We start from the raw sequence: 21,512 nt of genomic DNA, 5'->3' as shown, positions 1-21,512 counted from the left end.
CTGAACTATGTATTCTCTTTTGATGCAGGCTAAATGAGTGGAACTTAGCTCCCACTGACATCAGTGGGGCTTGATTTCTTATAAATTGCCTGTTGGATTTAAAAAGACCTAAATTCAACACATACTGGATTGAATCATTTCTCTCTTCACTTTATCCTCTAATGGGGAAAAATGAAAATGTAGCAACGCCTTAATGTGCAAAGGGGGCGAGGGGTGAGGGATTACAATGTGCAAACCAGTCATTCCAAAAGAATATAAGGTAAATTATGGAGAAGCAGTTTGAGTCTGTGTGTGTCAATTAATACCAAGTCTCTGAGGTCCTACTATTCAGAGTCAGAATCTGGGAATGGAAAGATTCACTGGACAAAAAGAAAGTCTGAGGAGCAGGGATAGTCATGATGCATTTATTTGTTTTGGTTAAAAACCATGGCAGAATCAACTTTTGATACTATATACCTCAAGATATAAAGGGGGAATAATCATACAAGAGACTGACGAAGCCCTGTCTATCCCTAGATCCAGTTCTGAAAAACAGGAGGGTTTTATAGCTCTTTTTAAAATGTTGATTGTTGATCTTGCTAATGGGTTCTAGATATCTATGTGCAATAGCTTGGAAATCAGTAACAATGATAGGGATGATTACATGTCCCCAGTATGCTGTTGATGTTTGAAGTTGGATCGTGCATGAGAAAACTGCTAGGAATTCCCCTCGTGGAATCCTACAATTATTATTTTCTTCTTTGGGGGATAATTGGGAGTATGTGGCACTTAGACAAGTAGAGCCAAGTTGTTCCTCTCCAGAACCAGAGTTAAGCTCATCTAAACAGCACTCATATTTGGCATAACCTCAAAACCATTCATTTTTGCCATAATATGAAGGCCCAAAATTAAAGTATAACACCAACCTGGAAGGATTTGAGATCCGGTTTTCATCATGCTGATGGGTCCATCTCCTTCAACTGATATCTTCCAAATATTTTCCTCCATTTATTTGCATTAATATATTGTGTTAACAAAGGTGTTTATGCAATACAATCAATATGCATAACAGAAGGGGAAAAAGAAGTCTGTGGCCCAAGCAGCTTATAACCAACATTTTAATTGTATTTTATTTGTGTGATCATGGGAGTTAGACACCAAACCCCACAATTCTGGATGTAAAAGGACACATCTGCTTGGTTTCTTATTATACATTGCCTTGAGATTCTTATATATTATCATCATCATGTTATGATGCTGGAAGCATCTTAATTTCAGTAAGGGAAAGACACATCACCCTCTCCCATTTTTGTCCCCTCCATTCATGCCCCCCAAAGGAGGAGTTGGGTCTCAGTTCAAGTAAGATGGGAAGTATGTTAGCAAACCAAAGTTAGGGCTAAATTGAAATGGGATGTTTCCAGCCAAACCCTGCTTACAGAAATTTGAGTAGGGATATTTGCATAAGCAAGTATGATTGAATTCTTATTCTTAGTCAGATTTAGCTGAATATAAGACATATTCTTTCATACTTTTCTGCTGATTAGTTGCTCCCTGTTGTTAAGCTCAGGCCTAAGCACTATGATGTAGCATTTAGGGAAAAAGATGCAACCCAGTAATCCAGCACTGGATGACAAAATGGCAAAGATCTCCACAGCTACCATGTATTTTCCTTTGGTGCTTAGATAGGTGGGAACAAAGGTGAACCAAACGCTACAAAACACCAACATGCTGAAAGTGATAAATCTGGCCTCATTGAAACTGTTGGGTAACTTCCTGGCAAGGAAAGCCACAATGAAACTCGCAATGGCCAAAGAACCCATATAGACTAAGACAAAGTAAAACATCACAGCTGAACCCTCATTACATTCTAGTATGATTTCCCCATTCAGTGAGAACATATCCCTATCTGGGAATGGAGGGGAAGTACTTAACCAAAGGGTACAAATGCCAGCTTGCATAAAGGAGCAGGAAAGGACAATACAATTTGCCAGTCCTTTCCCCGTCCATTTCCTCATCCTGGACCCTGGTTTGGTCGCCATGAATGCTAGAACCACAATGATGGTTTTTGCCAAAATGCTGGAAAGGGCCACAGAAAAAACAATGCTGAAAGCCATTTGCCGGAATAGGCAAGTCACCTTTCCAGGCTGCCCAATGAAGAGGAAGGAGCAGAGGAAGCAAAGGAGGAGGGAGATGAGGAGGATGTAGGTGAGGGTCATGTTGTTGGCTTTGACGATGGGAGTGTCCTTGTATTTCATAAAAGTTGCAAGTACTAAAGTTGTGATGAAAGAGAATGAAATTGCCAAGACAGCTAAGATGATCCCTAGATTTTCATTGTAGGAGAGGTAGCTTGGAACCTTGCGAATGCATTCGATTTGGTCTTTGTTGGGATGCTGGTCTTCTGGACATTTGACACAGGCATCCATGTCTGGAAAAAACAAACAAAGGAAGAGCTGTTTAAATATTTCCAGATGTTGACCAACAACTTTTAAAGGAATCAGATAAAGAAACATGTGAATGTGACATTTTGTGTGTGGACTGTATTGAACTTTTCTATATTAGTGTGCTAGCTGCCTTTATGTGAGCCAATAATAGGGTTGCCAGGTCGGAGCCATCCAAAAACCTGAGAAAATAGGGGCGGGCCCTAGTGACATCACGGGGTGGGCCCTAATGATGTCACGGGGTGGGCCCTAGTGATGTCACAGGGGCAGGCCCTAGTGATGTCATGGGGCAGGCCCTAGTGATGTCATTAAACATGATACATTGTATCAACCGCAGTTGCTTGGAGCATACCATTCAAAAAAAAATTCTCTGTAGATTAAAATAGAAATCTTACCTAAAATAGGGTGTTCCTAGGTCCATCTGAAGTGACAAGGTCATTCTTTCTCACAAGCTTAGGGTGATGCAAAATGGAAATGGACTGCCTTCAAGTTGATCCCAGATAGGGTCTTCATGGTAAGCAGTATTCAGAGAGAGGTGGTTTATTATTGCCTTCCTCTAAGTCTGAGAGGCAGTGACTGGCCCAAGGTCACCCAGTGAGCTTCATGGCTGTGTGGGGATTCGAACCCTGGTCTCCCAGGTCACAGTTCAACACCTTTAGGGAACATTTAATCTATCTTACTTGCTTCTGGCATGAAGGGTTTACGTGCCCTCAGGCCAGGCCGTTACTGGAAGAAAGGAGCTTAGTGTTGCAGAGATGTTAGATGGGAGCACAGATGGATGCCCCTGAAGGCAGCAATTATAAACATGCTTATTAAGGAACTAAGTCCCATAAAACTCAACAGGACTGACTTCTGAGTAGATATAGTTTGGATTGTGCTGTTAGTAAAGCTTGACTAGGGATCCTCTGCAAAGACATCCATATCCATGCAGAGTTGGCAACCCCTTGCATGGAATGCCCTGCCCTTATCTTTTAACATGGCTGCTCCAAACTTCTGTACAGATTTGACCCTTCACTTCAGAAAGAGGTCTGAGAAATGAGTAAGAGAAAGAAGATTCTCTACCCTTTCTGTCTACCCTGTGGGGTGCTATAAACTCACTTTGACAGCCAATCCAATTCCAGTGAGTAATAATTGACAGAGAGAAAACACATATGGTTTGGTCTACCTTCACAGGCAGCAGCTTGGGAACAGCAACTGCAGCCACACTTTCAAATATGTGAATTCTCTTTTACCATTAGTGGGCAAAAAACAAACCATCATGCAACCAACAAGGCACAGATGGATGCCCCTGAAGGCAGCAACTATAAGCATGCTTATTAAGGAACTAAGCCCCATAGAACTCAATAGGACTTCCTTCTGAGTAGATACGGTTGCAGCCATGTTAAGGACAAGGGAGGGCATTCTAGGCAAAACAGACCAATAATTGGGTGTCAGAACAAATTAAACCAGAACTGTCACTAGAAGCTAAAATGATGAAACTGAGGTTATCATACTTTGGACACATAATGAGAAGACATGATTCATTAGAAAAGATAATAATGCTTGGAAAAGCAGAAGGAAGTAGAAAAAGAGGAAGGCCAAACAAGAGATGGATTGATTCCATAAAGGAAGCCACAGACCTGAACTTACAAGAACTGAACAGTGTGGTTCATGACAGATGCTTTTGGAAGTCACTGATTCATAGTGTCGCCATAAGTCATAATCGACTTGAAGGCACATAACAACAAAAACCCATTTTGATGTTTTTCAATAACATAGAGCTATACAAACATTTATAAATAAAATATAAATATAGGTCTATTCTGTTATGCCTCATTCATCCATGCAAGCCCTCACTAGATCTTGCAGTCAACATACAACAAGCAGACAAATCTGAATTAGCCCTATTGTGAATCAGAGCCCCCAGATCAGCAGTAAGAATATCTCTAAAGGTCCAAGTAATGCATTTTAAAAATCTTACTGTATACCAAAGTTTTTTTGTATAACAGAGATTATGGCATATTAAGCTGTAATCAATCCACATCATTAAGTGATCTTGAAGATGCAACCCCACCACCAGAAATACCCCAGTGTGCACAGAGAGTAATTACAAAATAACAGTCCTTACATATTGTTTGGACAAGATTTTCAAAAAGTGGGGCTAGGGTGATAAATAACGCACACAAAGCCACTCACATAACACTTTAGCATTTTGGACAAAACATAATCAATTTTTCATTCTGCTCCATAATGCAGTAGGGAAATTTAATTCTGACCCCTCCCTTCTAGTGTCCAAAGCACTAAGTATATTGCAATTACAGTGCAAAACAAAACATATAGGGGGGGAGATAAGAATTAAAAATGTCAGTAGCAACTCCAAAAATCACATTTCCATAATGCATGCATCTTTATAGTGTGTACAGTCCTAAGCACACTTACGAGGGAGTAAGCCCAACGGGTGAGACCTCTGAGAATTGCACTGTTAAGCCTGCAAATCCAGCTCGCCCCTGACAAACTTCATCAGGCCAGGAATATTCATTCTTCTCCCTCCCTCCGCACAAAGAGCCAGTGAGCGGCCGCGATTGTTAGCTTTTAAACCGAAGCAGAAGAGGTTAAATTTCCATAAGTGAGCTACAAGGACAAGAAGCGAAAGTTGGAGGTGTTCGTGCCAAACCCAAGGACATGTTGCTAAGCAACCAAGGCTCAGGCAGCTGTCTTATCAGTATATAGTGGGAAAGCAAACACCAGTCAAGTGTGGGGAAAATAGTTTGTTAGCAGAGAGAGCTTGAAATCTTGTTCTGAAACTTTTCTTGTCAGTAAAGTGACTCTTAAAACCTAGTGCTTGTCTGGCTGATTGCTTTCAACGGAATCTAGCCTGTCACTATTCTATCCTGCTTCCTGGGTCATCCACTGTGCACGATCTACACATCCAACAAGTGGTAGCAGAGGATGGTTTACGTTTACATCAATGGTTACTGATACGGATGTCCAGAGAAAAGCTAGCATAGGAGCAAAGAGGACAGGCGTGCGAAGAGCAATAGACGGCTAAACTGAAAGCTGAGCTGAAAGCTGTGAGAGAGCCGTGGGAAAAACTGACTGGAGGACAAAGGTGAGAAGCTCTGATTTCAAAGGCGGAAAGGCGTGAAAGTGAAAGTATGTCTGTGTCGTTATCGGCTGGGATTCCTCTTGAAAGGCTGACACAGAAAAACTATGCGAATTGGAAACAGAGAATGCAGGCATTTCTAGTGAAAGAAGACGTTTGGCATGTTGTCGTGGAAGACCCACCCGCCGTGGTGCCGGTTCCAGCTGATTGGAAAAGGCTGGATGAAAAGGCAAAGGCGTTAATAATTCTTGCAATAGATGATTCTCAATTACTGCACGTGCGTGATGCAGCAACAGCTAAGTTAACTTGGGAAACTTTGAGAAATATTCATGTGAAAAAGACTGCTAGTAGTAAAATATATCTAGCGAGAAGATTGTATCAGATGTGCTTATCTGAGAACAGTACTATGACAGAGCATTTATTAGAAATGAATAGACTATTTGCTGAACTAGAAGAACGTGAAGTGGAACATTCTCAAATGCAGAAAGTATACATAGTGTTGTCATCTCTGGATTCAAGTTGGGATGCAATGGTGAGTTCGATGGAAGTGATGCAAGATGCAAACCTGAATATGGATTATATCGAGGGCAAGCTTTTGCAGGAATATCAAAGAAGGCAGGAAATGGCAAAGCAAGAAAAGACTGAGTCTAAACACTTGGGAAAGCTGAACAACAGAGAAACAGAGGAAAGACTGTATGGACAAAAGCATGTTATTTTTGTGGTTCCAGACAACATCTACAGAGGGACTGTGAAGCAAGAAGAAAAGAAAGAGGAAGAAAACCATTTGTACAGGTGATCTGTGCTAGCCAAAACAAGCAAAGTATAAATAATGAGCAGGGAAATAAATGTAATGATCTATGGGCTTTAGATAGTGGTTCTACACATAGTATAATCAAAGATAAATCATTGTTTCATACATTTTGTGATGTAGAAGACCAGGTGATATTAGCTGACGGTACTAAGAAAAATATAAAGGGTAAAGGGACAGTGAAACTGGCGGTTTTTAATACTATTATGACAGATGTGCTGTTTGTTCCAGACATTGAGAGTAACATAATGTCAGTGAAGAAACTCTGTGAAATGGGGTTTAATGTATTGTTCAAAAGAGGCTCATGTGATGTCATGAAGGGAGACAAAGTAATCATGAAAGGGCTGATAAGTAATTCTTTGTACTACTTACACTTGAAACAAACAAATCATGTGCTCATGTGTGCCAATGAGAAACCCCATAATAATTGTGTACATTTATGGCACAGGAAATTGGGGCATATAGGATATGAAAATGTGGTGAAAGCAACTGAGAACAGTAATGATGTTACATTAAGAAGTTGTATAAATATGTAGACTGCAATATATGTCAGCAAACTAAAGCAGTTGTAGCAGCGAAGAACACTGAACCTATGCCTAGTACGAATGCACCTTATCAGTTGATACATGTGGATTTAGTAGGGCCATTACAACCCACACAGGGCAGTGCAAAATATTTTTTGACTATAGTGGATGATTTTTCGAGGTACTGCACTGTTTATTTACTGAAAGCTAAAAGCGAAGCTGCAGAGAAACTGAAACGGTTTATAACAAAGATTGAAGTGCAGCATGGGATTACTATACAACGAATGAGATCAGATCAAGGGGGAGAATTTACTGGACACTCATTAACTGAATAAGATAAAAAGGGGATTAAACAAGAGTTAACAGCCCCATTTACTCCGTATCAGAATGGGGTAGCCGAACATTGGAATCGATTGCTTCAGGACTCGATGAGAGTAATGCTGTGTGATTCATTTTTGCAAAATGGTTTTTGGGGAGAGTGTGTTCTTTATGCTGCATACATTCAGAACAGATTATTCCATAAGGCTATCGGAATGTCTCCTTACGAGAAATTATATGAAAGAAAACCCAGGTTACAACATTTAATTCAGTTTGGTGCAAAATGCTGGGTACACGTTCCTAATAGTAAAAGGCCAGGGAAGCTGCAAAAGAGAGCAGACAAAGGGTTCATGCTGGGATTTGAAAACACATATTACAGGGTCTGGATGCCAAAACAAAGGTCTGTAGTATTAAGCAGAAGTGTGCAAGTAATAGAGCAGGATTGGGAAGAGAAAACATACGTGGATTTGGGGCACACTGAGGTTAATAATGCACAAGAACAGGCTGACACAATACCAATAAAACAAGAAGAAAAAGACAGCAGTAGTGAAACTGACTCCACAAGTTATAGCTCTGGTAAAGAAACAGAGGAAACACAAGAAACAGAGGAAACAAAGGAAAAAGTAAAAGTACGTAGGTCAGAGAGAACTACCAAAGGAATACCACCAGAAAGATTTTGTATAAACACCATAAAAGGTCTAGACATTAGTGAATGGAAAAGATGGGATGATGGGTTACATGAAGACTAATAAATGTAACTGTAAATACAAAAGGATGAAAAGGAAGTGAATAAAAGTGAGGCTGAAATAAATAAAATATAACTGATGTTGATGTACACATGAAAAGAAATATGTATTACGTTGAGCAAATGGTATAAGTGAATGCAATGTTAACTGTTAAATGAAAATGTAAATGAAATGAAAAGAAATGAAAATGTGGAAAATGTAACATGCAGTATATGGAAATTTAGGTGGGGGCTTGTTAGCTTTTAAACTGAAGCAGAAGAGGTTAAATTTCCATAAGTGAGCTACAAGGACAAGAAGCAAAAGTTGGATGTGTTCGTGCCAAACCCAAGGACATGTTGCTAAGCAACCAAGGCTCAGGCAGCTGTCTTATCAGTATATAGTGGGCAAGCAGACACCAGTCAAGTGTGGGGGAAATAGTTTGTTAGCAGAGAGAGCTTGAAATCTTGTTCTGAAACTTTTCTTGTCAGTAAAGTGACTCTTAAAACCTAGTGCTTGTCTGGCTGATTGCTTTCAACGGAATCTAGCCTGTCACTATTCTATCCTGCTTCCTGGGTCATCCACTGTGCACGATCTACACATCCAACAGCGATGGGGCTCAGCAGTCTCTGGCATTACAGCTGGGGCCAATGAGGAGGCTGCTGAGGTGCGGGGAGAAAAAAGCCGCCCCAGCTGACTTGTAGCGGCAAGAGGCGAGAAGAAAGCTGATGCGTGTGCAGCCAGAGCCTAAATCAAGGCAGCCTCACCTTGAACAGTTTCCTGTGCATTTGGGCTCCGCTAGCCAAAGCAATTGGGGTCTCTGAATCCAGGCGCGAGTCGCTGCCTTCTCTCCACCGGGCGAGCCAGCTCTGCAGGGCTGCCAAGTTTGAGCTGCCACCAGAGTTATTTTCCTTTCCGGAGCAGGGGAACTGGCTCCGGGCCTAAGGAGGAGCCAGCCCAGCCTGGCCTCCATAGCCACCCCCTCTTCACGCATGCGTGGCTGAGGGGGCCGCTACAAAGCCGGAGATCCACCAGTTTGACTGACGTATGGCCGGAGGCCGGAGATGGCCCCATTTTCTCTGAGACTCCGGCAGAAAACCGGAGACCTGGCAACCCTAGCCAGTAACTCAGTAGGCTTTTGTGCTATGCTGAAAATTTATTCTGTTCTTTGTTTTAACTATTATCCATAAATTAATGCCAAAGAAAAAGACACCCCGCTCGCTGCGCAGCTGATGAGCAGGACATGGTTGCAGATGGGGGCGAAGCTGCCACCTCCATCTTAGTATGGGGCAAAGTCACGCGTCGTGCCTTATTACGCATGCATGATGTGCAGCATGGAGGGGTGGGGCTTCTGTGACTATTTAAGTCCAGCCGCCCCTCCTACCTTCCTCTTTGCAGTGCGATGCCCACCCTGCCCTCCCTATTTTATGGTGTGCCTAGGGGTCGCTTCGGGGCCAAGTAGGAATTTTTATCCTACCCACCCTCGTTGGCGGGCAGGATTTTTGCCTGCTCCACACTATGGAAGTGGGAGGGGATCAGGTTTGGGGGCGTTGTGATCAATAGGTCATTTTGGCTATTCGGCTAATTGACATATTTAAAGGTTACTGCCCTACTGGGCAGCTCACTGTAACACTGGTGCGGGAAGGTGCAGGAGGAGAAATAGGTAAGGACAGCTAGGTGGCCCCCTTAGGCACCTTTGGAGGTGATTGGCGTTTTTGGAGGCCTGTCTGTCAGGGCTTTTCCGGCTCAAGGACAGGATATGGGCTGCCTCTGGGGCCAACTTATCTCATCTACCCAAGGGTTATCCGGCCCCGGGTGGGGATGATGTAGGAAGGCCCCCCTACTCACCTACAAGGTGTGGCCGGGGTAAGGGGTAAGCACATGGGCTTGCCCTTGCCCCAGCAGGGGCTGGTCACCCGAGAGCTGTATGGCAAGCTACTTGCTTAAAGTCAGTTCCCGCACCTAGGTTTCCCCCTGCAGGTCACTTTAAATTGGGTTTTCTGTTTGCTGTAATTTAATAAAGTGGCCCTTGTTCAACCCAACCTGATGTCTCTGTGTTTTATTTCGCCCCTCGACTGCAACTGTATTTCAAAATGGTAATATTATGGGGGGGAAACAGGGGTTTTGTTGACCTTGTTTCACTTTCCTGGTTCTCTCTGCTTTTATTCAGCAAATAATCAGAGAGACATTAAAGTTACAGAAAAATTAAAGAGAGCAGTTGGAGTTGGTGATAGTTGGAATGAGGAGCTGGTTGGTGAGAATAGCTAAGGGAAGAACTGAGGCCTAAATATTAATACCCAGAGTGTCATTAATAGTTGCCGTCTGGTGAAGATGAGAAGAGAGTTGGTGACTGAGATGGTCTGTGAGGCTGCCCTTAAGAAAGGTCTTGCCAGAAGGAAGTGATGCAAGTGGGGGAGTAACATTGTCCAAACTGTCCAAGCAGCTGGAAGAACACCAGAGGAGTTTTGGGCTATAAGCCATGCCATATAAAGAGCTCCCTTGTTGATATATACGTTGGCTGCCTTCCCAGACGTTTTATCACTTTGTATCTTCCTCTGCTCTTGTTGGAGCAGCCCTCACCCTAAGGCAGCTACTCACCAGCAACAGCAGGCCACATAATTGACAAAATAAACACAGGGACCAAACTCTATGGGATCTCAGATGACAAGTCTGTCCCCATGTTACTCTGGCAACACTAATACAGGACGTAATAGTGTCATCATCATCAGAGGTTCATTCACCTCTTTATCGTCCAGCATGCGTGAGTTTTGTGTGTGTGTATACACATAGACACACCTACCTATGGCCAAAATGCCCTTCTGCATTCTACAAACAAGCAAGTCACTATGTAAAAGAATGAATGAACACAAATCTGCTATCCAAAATGATAATATTGGAAAAAACAATGGGATTCTCTGTAACTGATTTTAACATGGCCATACTGAAATAGAGGAACTTCAAGGAGAGATAACTACAGGAACAGCTGAATTACAATTCATCAGGACATTCAATACTATCACTTCTGGACTGCATCAGCACTAGGAACGTCAGTGGCATCTACTGAAAATTGAATATCCAGAACACTTATTTCAATACATCCATTCAACTCCCACTGTGGCATGGACTCTTGCTCTGAAAACTTATGTGCCTTAGTTATCTGCAAGGACCTTTTTTTACATACTCAAATTATGTGTAAATAAAGGTATCCGTTGGTTTTCAATATATGTTATTTACATATCCATTGATGTATATAGGTGTCTTTCCGCTTTTCTTGTCTCTGATGTTATTTGTTCTTGCAAAAGACTAACAGGGCTACTCCTGCAGAAATTAATTAATTTTGAAGTAACACACACACGAAAGGTATTTGATTTGTAAATATCTGTTGATAGCTGATATATGTGTGCCTTTGTCTTAATGTGTGCTACTTTTAAAAGACCTTAAAATATGTATATTTCTGCATCAGTAGACGACGAAATGGGACACACAGTTATGTAAGATGCAGAGCAATGGAAAATGCCAGATGAAAATGCAAATGAATATCAGAATGGACCGAGGCATGTTCATACATCCCTAAACAACACAATGGTGTTTTTTAATACTACCTGTACTAATTGGCTTCCATTACTTATTCTTATTTTTTTATGCCTGCTGTCAATAATAACAACAATCTTTATTGCTTAGTCAACCGACCATTGCAAAACATTGACATTAAAACAACCAACAAAATACAATGCGTTTAAAACGTAAAACGTATACGTAAAATAAACTGTAAAGGGAGGCAGTTTCAAACGGTACGAAAGTTTAAGAACAATCCTCGCTTCGGCAGCACATATACTAAAATTGGAACGATACAGAGAAGATTAGCATGGCCTGCTGTTAATAATATAATTATTGCTGTCATTGCCTTTTGACCTCATGATTCTTTCAGAGTGTGAACTGGTGATAGCTGACATAAATAGATGTTGGGGTCATAGTGCATAGCTCAATGCAAATGTTGAGGCAACATGCAGCAGCTGTGAAAAAGTTGAATTCCATGTTAGGGATGATTAGGAACAGGGTTGAAAATAAATACTATTATCACAATGTCATTATACAAATCTATGGTGCAGCCACACTTGGTGAGCTGTTGGGCTGTGGAAAACACACTGTAAGGCTGGGACTGCATCACTACAGGCTTCAGTGCCCTTGAGGAACAAATTTTCCAGACCAAGTTCTCATGTCTGGTGCTGGACAAACAGAAAGTGCAAATATTTCCTGACAGCCCTTTATCATTTATTTAAATTATTTATAATCTTATCTTGATTGCTAACACAATTCCAGAGCAGAGAGACAGTATTGAAATAAGACAGCATTTCATTTAAATGCAGCTTTAATATTAAAAAAGACAATATACTTTAAATTCCAGATGGTCCACTAGGAAAAGGATCTTCAGCCTACCCGAGACTACCTGTGCATTGAGGTCTCATTGGGATTCCAAATTTAGAGTTTGGCAAAGATGTAGGAAAATGCTTCTCAATGACTGTGAATGTTTCCTGGCAAGGGACCCTTACATCAACCCTACTAGCTTGGTTAGATTGAGAGATAGTGATGGACATAAGGTCACCCAGTCCCACAATTTTTGGAACTCTTAAAAAAAACCTGTTAGTGGACTGATTCTGTTTAAAATATGTATTACAGCTCACCTTGATTTCCATTCAAGGTGATCCAAATTCGCCAAAGAAAGATGTTAAATTATTAAATTTATTGACATCTCTACATTATGCCTCATACCTTTCCAATTAGAGATCATCCCTTCTGGACATGGAGCACAATCATAGCAGCAAAATTTCAATCCCTCTTTCTTTTTCCTGCTGTAGCCGGGATAGCAGTTGTCATTACACACAGAAATGGGCAGCACCTGGACAGTTTCATCAGAGATTAGCAATAAGAGAGTATGAGAATGTGTAGATGGAAATTCAGGGAGCACACAAAAAGCAGGGAGACTCACTTGCTGAGGGCCTGAAAGGCTGCAAAGTGAGGCAAAGGAAGAGTAACCAGAGACCAGATTTTGATTTACTACAATATATGGCAAGCCTGAAATCTGGGGTGAAGAATCTCAGGCCCCTTAGGCAACTCTTCCCAGGTCACACCCCTCAAGTGCTTTGCCTTACTAAAATATGTCCTTGAACTGTGCTATGAGTTTTTCATCTCCTCTCTGAGATATTGTACTGTCCTACAAATTTGTCAGAATGCAAACACAATTTGGATTGGTCTTTCACAGTCCAATCCACTTCCCGCATAGCTCGGAGAGGGAAAGGAGGGAAAAGGCAAGTCTGATCATTTGCATGCTTATTGAGTTCAATGGGATTTACTCCTGTGCAATCATGGCTAGGATAGGTAAAACTGACCATGGAGGAGGAGGTGGGGGAGAGGAGAGTAGAGGAAAAGAAGGGAGAGAGGGGAGCAGGAGGAGTGGGAGGGGAAAGTTCATGAAATAAAAATAAAAGATCTGTTACAAAAATTAGAGATGGAATACTGTTAGACACCTTCTATGGCTTTGGAATTAACAAAATTTGGTCACAAAACATCAAATGACTTATAGCTACATCTCACCTGATTAAAGCTTTTATGCCACACAATTTGATCATCAGAAATGATTAATTGTTTGCCTGAAAGAGCCTGAGGTTCCAGTTTTCCAACTTTGACCCTAACCACCGAGCCATTGGGGGAGATCACCCAGTTTGTAACATCAAAACCTGTAACTAATTCTCCATTATCATCAAAGCACACTGAATCCCCAGCACTGTTGTTGAATAAAATTCTCCTTAAAAAATGATGGACCTAAATTCAAAGAAAATATGAGGAGAGAAACCACTATTTCCACAAGCTTCACAAGGCTGCTAATACTTAAATTAATGATTTTGTAACAAAAAATGAACAAAATGAAAGGAAGTGAAAACTACTGCAAACAGTGGGATTGTATCAAGTAGATAGAATTTCCTTTATTTCTGGAAGAAAAGATAGTCTGTGTGTCTTTTCTTAAGTATTCATTTGTAATTACCTGCCATGGTTGCACCTTCTGAAATGCCAGTGTCTCTCCTTCTGCCAACCTTCTGTGCTTGTAGCTGAATTTGTATATGGCATGCAAAGCATGTGCCACAGCATAGACAGCATTGTAGACATTGTAGCTGTGGCCAGTCATGCTCATTTCAAAAACACTCCCAGGAAGACTCTCCAGCTTCTCTTTCCCAGTGCAGGTGTTCTTTTCCTCATCCTGCCCCTTAGACATTTTCAATGAACAGCTGAATGCCTGTTCCCAGAAGTCCTGTACAAACCCATCTCCTTTTGCCCAGAAAGGTCTTAGCATCTGAACAAACTTTTGGAATCCTACTGGCTGATTTGAATGAACTGTGAAGGATATGGAACCATTGAAGGTCTGTAAATCCCAATTTTTTTGAATAGAGTGTGATGCAAAATCCCAATGGGATGTAACAATCCACACTTTACCAAGAGGTGGCAATTCCAAGAAGGGAAATGAAAAGAACATCATTCTCAAAACTTGAAAGGATGGAGGTTCTCCATATACAAAAAACACATTGGCTTTTCTCTCAAATATGATGATATAGCTTTCCAGGTGCTTTAAAAACCAGTCTACCATCTCATCCACATAATTCCATTTTGGTATTCTTACTATGAAGTCATAACAGATGCCATTCTGGGTAAGCATTGGCACCATTGTCTGTAAGAACATGTTCCCTTTGTCATCATCCACGGCAAAGAGCCCAACCCAAGTCCACCCAAAATGCTGAAGTAACCACACAACACCTTTGTGCTGTTGGGCTTCATTTGGGACCATCTGGTACAAACATGGGAATAGCATTTTGGCACCTTGTACTGTTAAAAATGATCCATAAGTCAGCTGAAATAAAATGTATAAATATATTAGATGGATTATTAAACAGAACAGAACATTAAATCAGTATGTTTCAACGGGTCCTGCAGGCCATATGGTCCAATGCTCTGTGGAAAATCAAAATAAGAGTGGCTGCTGCATTGTTCCATTGTTGAAGTATTTTTACTCCTAGTGTTGAACCATAATCTAGCCCTGCCATCTGGGGCAGCAGGGAAGGAGAATTTGCTCTCTTCTATGTGGCAGCTGTTGAAGTATTTGAAGAGGGCCATAAAGTTTTCCCTTAAAATTCTCATTGGAGGACTAAACATATCCCTTTCTTTCAACCTTTCCTTTTATGATCTGTTCTCCCTACTCGGACTGTATTTGCTGTCCTCCTGCTGACTCATTTCAATATGTCTGTACCCTTCTTTAAGTGTGACACCAGGAACTGGACATAGTAGTTCTCTTGATGTCTTACTAGTGAAAAATTAAGTAGAATTAAAAGGTCTGATAACTTGGAAAGTAGGGTTGTTTTAATTCAGCCTAAAATTGGTATTTACCTTTATATAGCCATATCACAAAGCTCACACATCATTATGTTTTGATCAACTGAAATATTGAGAACAATGTCACATGCACTACTGCCAATACATATAACCCACATCCTATTGCTGTGCACTTGGGCATCATTGTTTTGCCTAACTGCAATACGTTGGATTTGGCTCTGTCAGATTTCATTTTAACAGTTTTCCATTGCATGAGGGGCATTTTGAATTTTATTTCTCTCTTCTGCACTGATAGTTGTGCCTCTCAGTGTTATGACATCTACAAATATGATAAAGAGTTCATGCTCTCCTACATCAGTGTCAGGGTCTTCAGGGTCTCTGTCCATCCCTTGAGGATCTCCCAAGATTATATCCATCCCCAGGCCACAATGCCTTTGTGCAAGCCGTATCCTTTAATGACCCTGCTCAAGCAATTGTATCTGTCTGGAATGTGTCCTTCAACTGTGATGATACCTCTGGTCTGCATAGATGTAGACATATTTGTTTTGTCTCTGTGTGTAAATTTATTATGCGGCTGGAATGCAATGGAGTGCCCAAGAGTAAGAGTCACAACCCTTTATCTTTCCTCTTTTGCCTCTGGCCCCATTCACCACTGGCATGTGCCCCCAGAAATGTCCCCTCAAGGGAAAACGGTTCCTGACTTCCATCTCCCTGTGTAATAGCCAGAATTGAGCCAATGAGTGCTGGAGCTGGGCAACTGAACTGGAAATTAAGGAGCTTAGTACAGACCTTTTAAGCCACTAGGATCTAGAGGAGATAGAGTGACTTGAGTCTCTATAAAGCTTCACCTCTTCTGAGGTACCTGCTTTATTTTTATTTATTTATTTATTTTGCAGCCGGATATACTCCTTGCTCCCAAGTAGAACTTTCCTCCATAGGAGACCATTTGCAACAGAGCCTTCCTGCAGCCAAATGAGCACACCAAGAGTGGTTTATGGCAGCCCATTGAGTCATCCACTGCCACCCTCACTCTTGATGTACAGGGAATGAAGGAAGAGAATCAGGGATCAAGACAGGGCTTGGATTTTGTCAGATGGGTTATGTAGTTAACTGCTGAGTTATCCCGTCTGATGTGGCACATCAGGTTGCCCTGAGATTATTTCAGATTTTTGCAGATTTGCATAGGCATCCTCTGATAGGTCCCAGAGCTTTTTCTTCAGAAACTTACCCCCAGTGTCTGTGCCAAGCTGTGGGATTCTGACAGTTTCTAACCCCTGATCAAAGTCATTGTTAACAATGTTGCATAATACCTAGACCAGGACACAACCTTTGGACACCTCACTCCAAATCTCCCTCAGGTTTTATTAGATCTCATTGAACAGAAATATTTTAGTACTTTATCAATGAGCTGTGAATACACCTGATTGTATTTTAATTTAGCCCACATTTAACTACTTGACTATTCAAAAGGTTGCCACACAGAGGAGGGCCAGGATCTCTTCTCAATTGTCCCAGAATGCTGGACATGGGATAATGGGCTCAAGTTACAGGAAGCCAGATTTCAACTGAACATCAGGAGAAACTTCTTAACTGTTAGAGCGGTATGACAATGGAATCAATTACCTATGGAGGTGATGGGTTCTCCAATACTGGAGGCATTGAAGAGGCAACTGGACAGCTACATGGATTCCTGCATGGAGCAGGTCGTTGGACTTGATTGCCTTATAGGCCCATTCTATAATTCTAATCAGTTTATCACCTAAAATATTACAGGCAACTTTTCTGAAATCATGATGGTATTCCACATTTGTGAAATCTCCATATCCCTCTGCACCCAGCTTACCTGGGGAGTTTTCTGGATTGATGAAATAATGGCCACATTGGCAGAGATCTCAGAAATACACCCTCCAATGAGAGCTATGAGTTTGTTCTGATTTTGACACTTGAAGTTGGGAACAAATCTCTGTTGTGCAGAAAGCAGGCTGAGGGTGGCCTTGTAGGTCATCCTAGCAGTGTAGTAGCTATTGAGGATGTAGAACCCCAGAGAGATGTTTGATAAGATTTGAGGATTCTCATTTATCTCTTTTACAGCAAATGCTAAGGCTAGAATGTGCTGGTAGTTCTTTGGCACTGAACTGTAAGGGAATATACAGATGTTAAACAAAACAGCAGTGACAGAAGTAACAAAAATGCATTTGCACTCTTCACCATTCATCTGCATGTGTTCAAGATTCAGATGAAACTATTAACCGTAGAAGAAAACAGACTAAAAGCAAAAAATAAAAATAAAAAATGAACTATCTGAACTTAAGAGCTCAGTGCTTGAAATGTTTTGGAATCAGGCTTGTAAATTGTTCCCTGCATTTATTAGGCTCATTCCCTTTGTCAGTATTCAACAATACCAACCAACAAAGCAATCTGACTTGCCGGAGGCCTGTGGGAACAAAGCTGGTGGAGGCAGAGCTGGTGGAATTGGCCGCCACATGCAGCTGCTGCTTGGAGAAGAGGATGCTGGCTGTGCCAGAAGGGTGTCGCGGAAGGAAACAGAATATCTTTCCTTCTCCACCCCTTCACTGGCTGCTGCAACAGAGGGCCACAGGAGGGACCTGAACAGGTCCTGGATATTGAGTTAGTCCTAACCTCAGCCCCTCCTCCAACACACCCTGAAACACTCCTTTTGCAGGCCTTCTGCAAGCTTCTCTTGCTGCCCTTACATCAGGCTGAGCTTCTCTGGCAGATCTCTGGCTGAGTCACAATGAGAGACTTATGCTGGCATAGCTCGGTATAGCTCAGCTGAACCAGGACCCCGCTGGCTCATTCGAGGTCCATCGTATCCAACTACCCGCAGCCTGATGGGAATTATTATTATTATTTGATTTATATCCCGCCCTTCCTCCCAGCAGGAGCAAACAAAAGCGCTAAAAACATTAAAACATCATAAAAACAACTTTAAAAAACATTAAAAGGAAACATCTTCAAAAATGTTACTTAAAAAAACAACTATGGAAAAAGCTATGGAATGCAAGTTGGATTGTGCTCCAGGTAAGCAAAGCTGCAACAACTAGACCATTTTTTAAAAAAAGATTTCTTGAAATATTTTTAAAAATATATTTTTAAAAATGTTTTGTTTTAATGTATTTTATGATGTTTTAAAGTGTTTTTAGTGCTTTTGTTTGCCACCCAGGCTTCTGCTCAGAGGAAGGGTGGGATTTAAATCATATGATAAGTGAATAAAATAATAAATAATAACTAAATTAAATAGACCATATTTAAGGAATCTGTGCGTTTTTTATTTTTAATTGTTTATTTTTCAACACATTCTAGCACATTCTGTAACATATAGTATAAAAGAAGAACAGAACACAAACATATTATTAAAGATCCACTAGTAAATTTAGGGACACTCCTTCTTGGTTTGTGCACTGTCTGTGTACAAATCACAAGCAAACCAAATAGGGCTAATTCAAGCCTATTTGTATCCTATCCAAATCGAGTTGAAGCAGCTAAAGATCTCTATAGAGTGGGTCAGCTGATCTCAAACCAACAGATCTGTATGTCAGAAGAGTCTCCAATGAACCAAATAGGGTGTCTCTGAATGGAGCAACACCATAAGGGAGAACACCACAGTGAGGAAAAAGGGAGAGAGGATAGAATGCTATCACCCCACCCAGCACTCTCCAATCACAGTGCTTGGAAGAGTTGAAGTCTTAAGATGCAGAAATGTTCTCTAAGTTCTATCTCTTAGAAATGTTTGATGGGAGTTGTGTGGCATTTGTTCAGCTTGTATGTTTTCTGTTCTTTTCAAATCAATCCCAGTCACATCCTTATTTATACTTTTTTTAAAAAAAAGTTTGTTGCCTGTGTTATTTTTTATTTGAGTTGATTCTGGTTGCTAAGAATTATTATTAAACCATGTCGGCATATTTAGCCACAGCTTTCTGCTATTAAGAAATAAAATCAGAGAAAACTGAAAGTGGAAAGTACAATTGGAAGCCTTACAATATTATATATAAATAAAGGCATCATCCTCCGTGAGGTTATTCTGCAGAAGCAAAATAGAAACACAGAGGATCCACTTATTTCATTGGTATTTGTGAGGGAAAATGTACTGATGCTTTGTGCCCAATAATATAATGTAGAAGACAGAAGTATGTATTAACGAGCCCAATTGTTGCTAGCATGCTGCTTTTGTCACATGAAAAATAAACACAGTATTCCTTAATACTTAAAACCTGTTCCTAATAATTATGGACTGAATATATTACAAAATGAGAGAGAAACAGATGTCTTACATAGGTTCATCAATCACAATCTGTGCAGGCTGTTCCTTGAAAGAGAGGAGATTATAGAGGAAGAAGACTTGAGAAACGATCTCACCAATGAGAAGTTCTCCTGGCTGGTAAAATTCATGAGGAATAGGAAGGGGGTCATCATGTATGCTGCAGTTAATAGAATGTGTCTTGCATACAGTATGGCCCAGCAGTATTAACAGCAACACTGTCACCAGCATAATCCTGTTGATAAATCTTCCCCTCCAATCACTGATTTCCATATTACCGTTTATAGAATTACATGCAGTTTTTATCAGTGTTGCTACAGTCCCAATTGAATGGTGGATGATATTGCAGTAATGATGATCTACAACTTGGCTTGATATGTAATATGGGTGCTAATACCCTTGTCTTCTATTGAATATTGTCAAACGGTGCCCCTCAACATAATAATCACTTTGAGTAGGATGCAGAATAAGTTAGCTGAACATACCTTCCACTGGAATCAGTGTGGCTTTAGTTTTCCCATTTTTTCCCCCAGTGGGACCCAAATTCAAGTTAATAAATTATCTGTATCCAACTCTTTATCTTCTGAGTAAGTTTAAGTTTTGTTTTGTTTTAAAGATCAACTGGTGGAGGTAGGTTCTAATATATAAAGGAGAGATTATGAAACAAGAATGACAGAGCCCTACCTATACCTAGATCCAGTTCTGAAGAATAAAAGAGTTTTATACTGTTTTTTCCAGATGCTTATTTTTGAACTTACTTTGGGTGACAATTCTGTAAACCAGTAATTTGATGCTGATAGATATGATTATCATTTCCCCTGTGTGTTGTTGACTTTTGAAGTTGCATCATGCAAGTCAAATATATTAAAAGTTTCTATCCATCTATCCCTCTATTGTCTATCCCTCTATCCATCATCTATCAATCTACATCCCTCCCCCACTACCAGAAGAAGCCCAGGGTGGCAAACAAAAACAGTAAAAACATTTTAAAACATCTTAAAAACAAAATATTTTATAATATATAAAACCAAAACACATTAAAAACATATTAAAACAAAATATCTTAAAAACATCTTTAAAAACAACTTTAAAACATCTTAAAAAGCCAACACCGGCACAGACTGGGATAAAGTCTCAACTTAAAAGGCTTGTTGAAAGGTCTTCAAGAGGTACCAGAAAGATAACAGAGATGGTGCCTGTCCAATATTTAAGGGAAGGGAATTCCAAAGTGTGAGTGCCACAACCTTAAAGGTCCACTTCCTATGTTGTGTGGAATGGCAGGATATAAATCAAATAAATAAATAAATAAGATAAAAAAGATGGTAAACGTAGGAGGCCCTAACCTGCAAAGAACAATGATCAACTGGATACATAAGAGGTAAGACAATCTTTCAGGTATCCTGGTCCCAAGCTGTATAAGGCTTTGTACACCAAAACTAGGACCCTGAACTTGGCCTGGTAGCTAATAGGCAGCCAGTGCAATTCTTTCAGTAGCAGGGTAACATGTTGGCAATACCCTGCCACAGTGAGCAGTCGTGGCACTACATTTTCCACCAGCTGCAGCTTGGACCAATTTTAAGGACAGCCCCACATAGAGTGCATTATAGTAATACAACCTGAAGGTTACCAGTGAATAGACAGCAATGGGCAAGCTATCCTGGGCCAGAAATGGCCACAGCTGTCTTACCAGCTGAAGCTGGTAAAAGGCACTCTTAGCCATTAAGGTCATCCAACAATGGATGCAGAATCATCCCCAGACTATGAACCTACTGTTTGAGAGAGGGTATGACCTCATCCAAAGCAGGTAATTGACCAATTATGCAAACTTGGGAACAACCAACCCACAGCACCTCTGTCTTGGTTCCTCTTCCCTGAATCACAGATATATTATTTTCTTCTTTAAGGATAATAAGTGTTGGAAATTTGAAATTTGAAAATTGAAAATGCCTTCAAGTTGATCCCGACTTATGGCGACCCTATGAATA

General features: G+C 40.8%; 1 protein-coding gene and 1 pseudogene across 1 annotated transcript; one reads left to right on the top strand and one right to left on the bottom strand.

Moving 5' to 3' along the window:
- Window positions 1-1,502: 1,502 nt before the first annotated feature.
- LOC133367628 (vomeronasal type-2 receptor 26-like) lies at window positions 1,503-19,800 on the bottom strand. Its single transcript, XM_061591723.1, has 5 exons — window positions 19,541-19,800; window positions 17,092-17,383; window positions 13,464-13,691; window positions 12,642-12,768; window positions 1,503-2,404 (listed from the first exon to the last, which is right to left on the bottom strand). Exons 1-5 carry the CDS (start codon window positions 19,798-19,800, stop codon window positions 1,503-1,505), a joined length of 1,809 nt encoding a protein of 602 aa, XP_061447707.1.
- LOC133368125 (U6 spliceosomal RNA) lies at window positions 11,686-11,780 on the top strand (annotated as a pseudogene).
- Window positions 19,801-21,512: the final 1,712 nt, after the last annotated feature.

Source organism: Rhineura floridana, chromosome 11 (assembly GCF_030035675.1).
Source record: "Rhineura floridana isolate rRhiFlo1 chromosome 11, rRhiFlo1.hap2, whole genome shotgun sequence".
NCBI classification, from domain to species: Eukaryota; Metazoa; Chordata; class Lepidosauria; order Squamata; family Rhineuridae; genus Rhineura; species Rhineura floridana.
The sequence above is the reverse complement of the archived record's forward strand: the minus strand, read 5'-3'. Positions and strand labels throughout refer to the sequence as shown.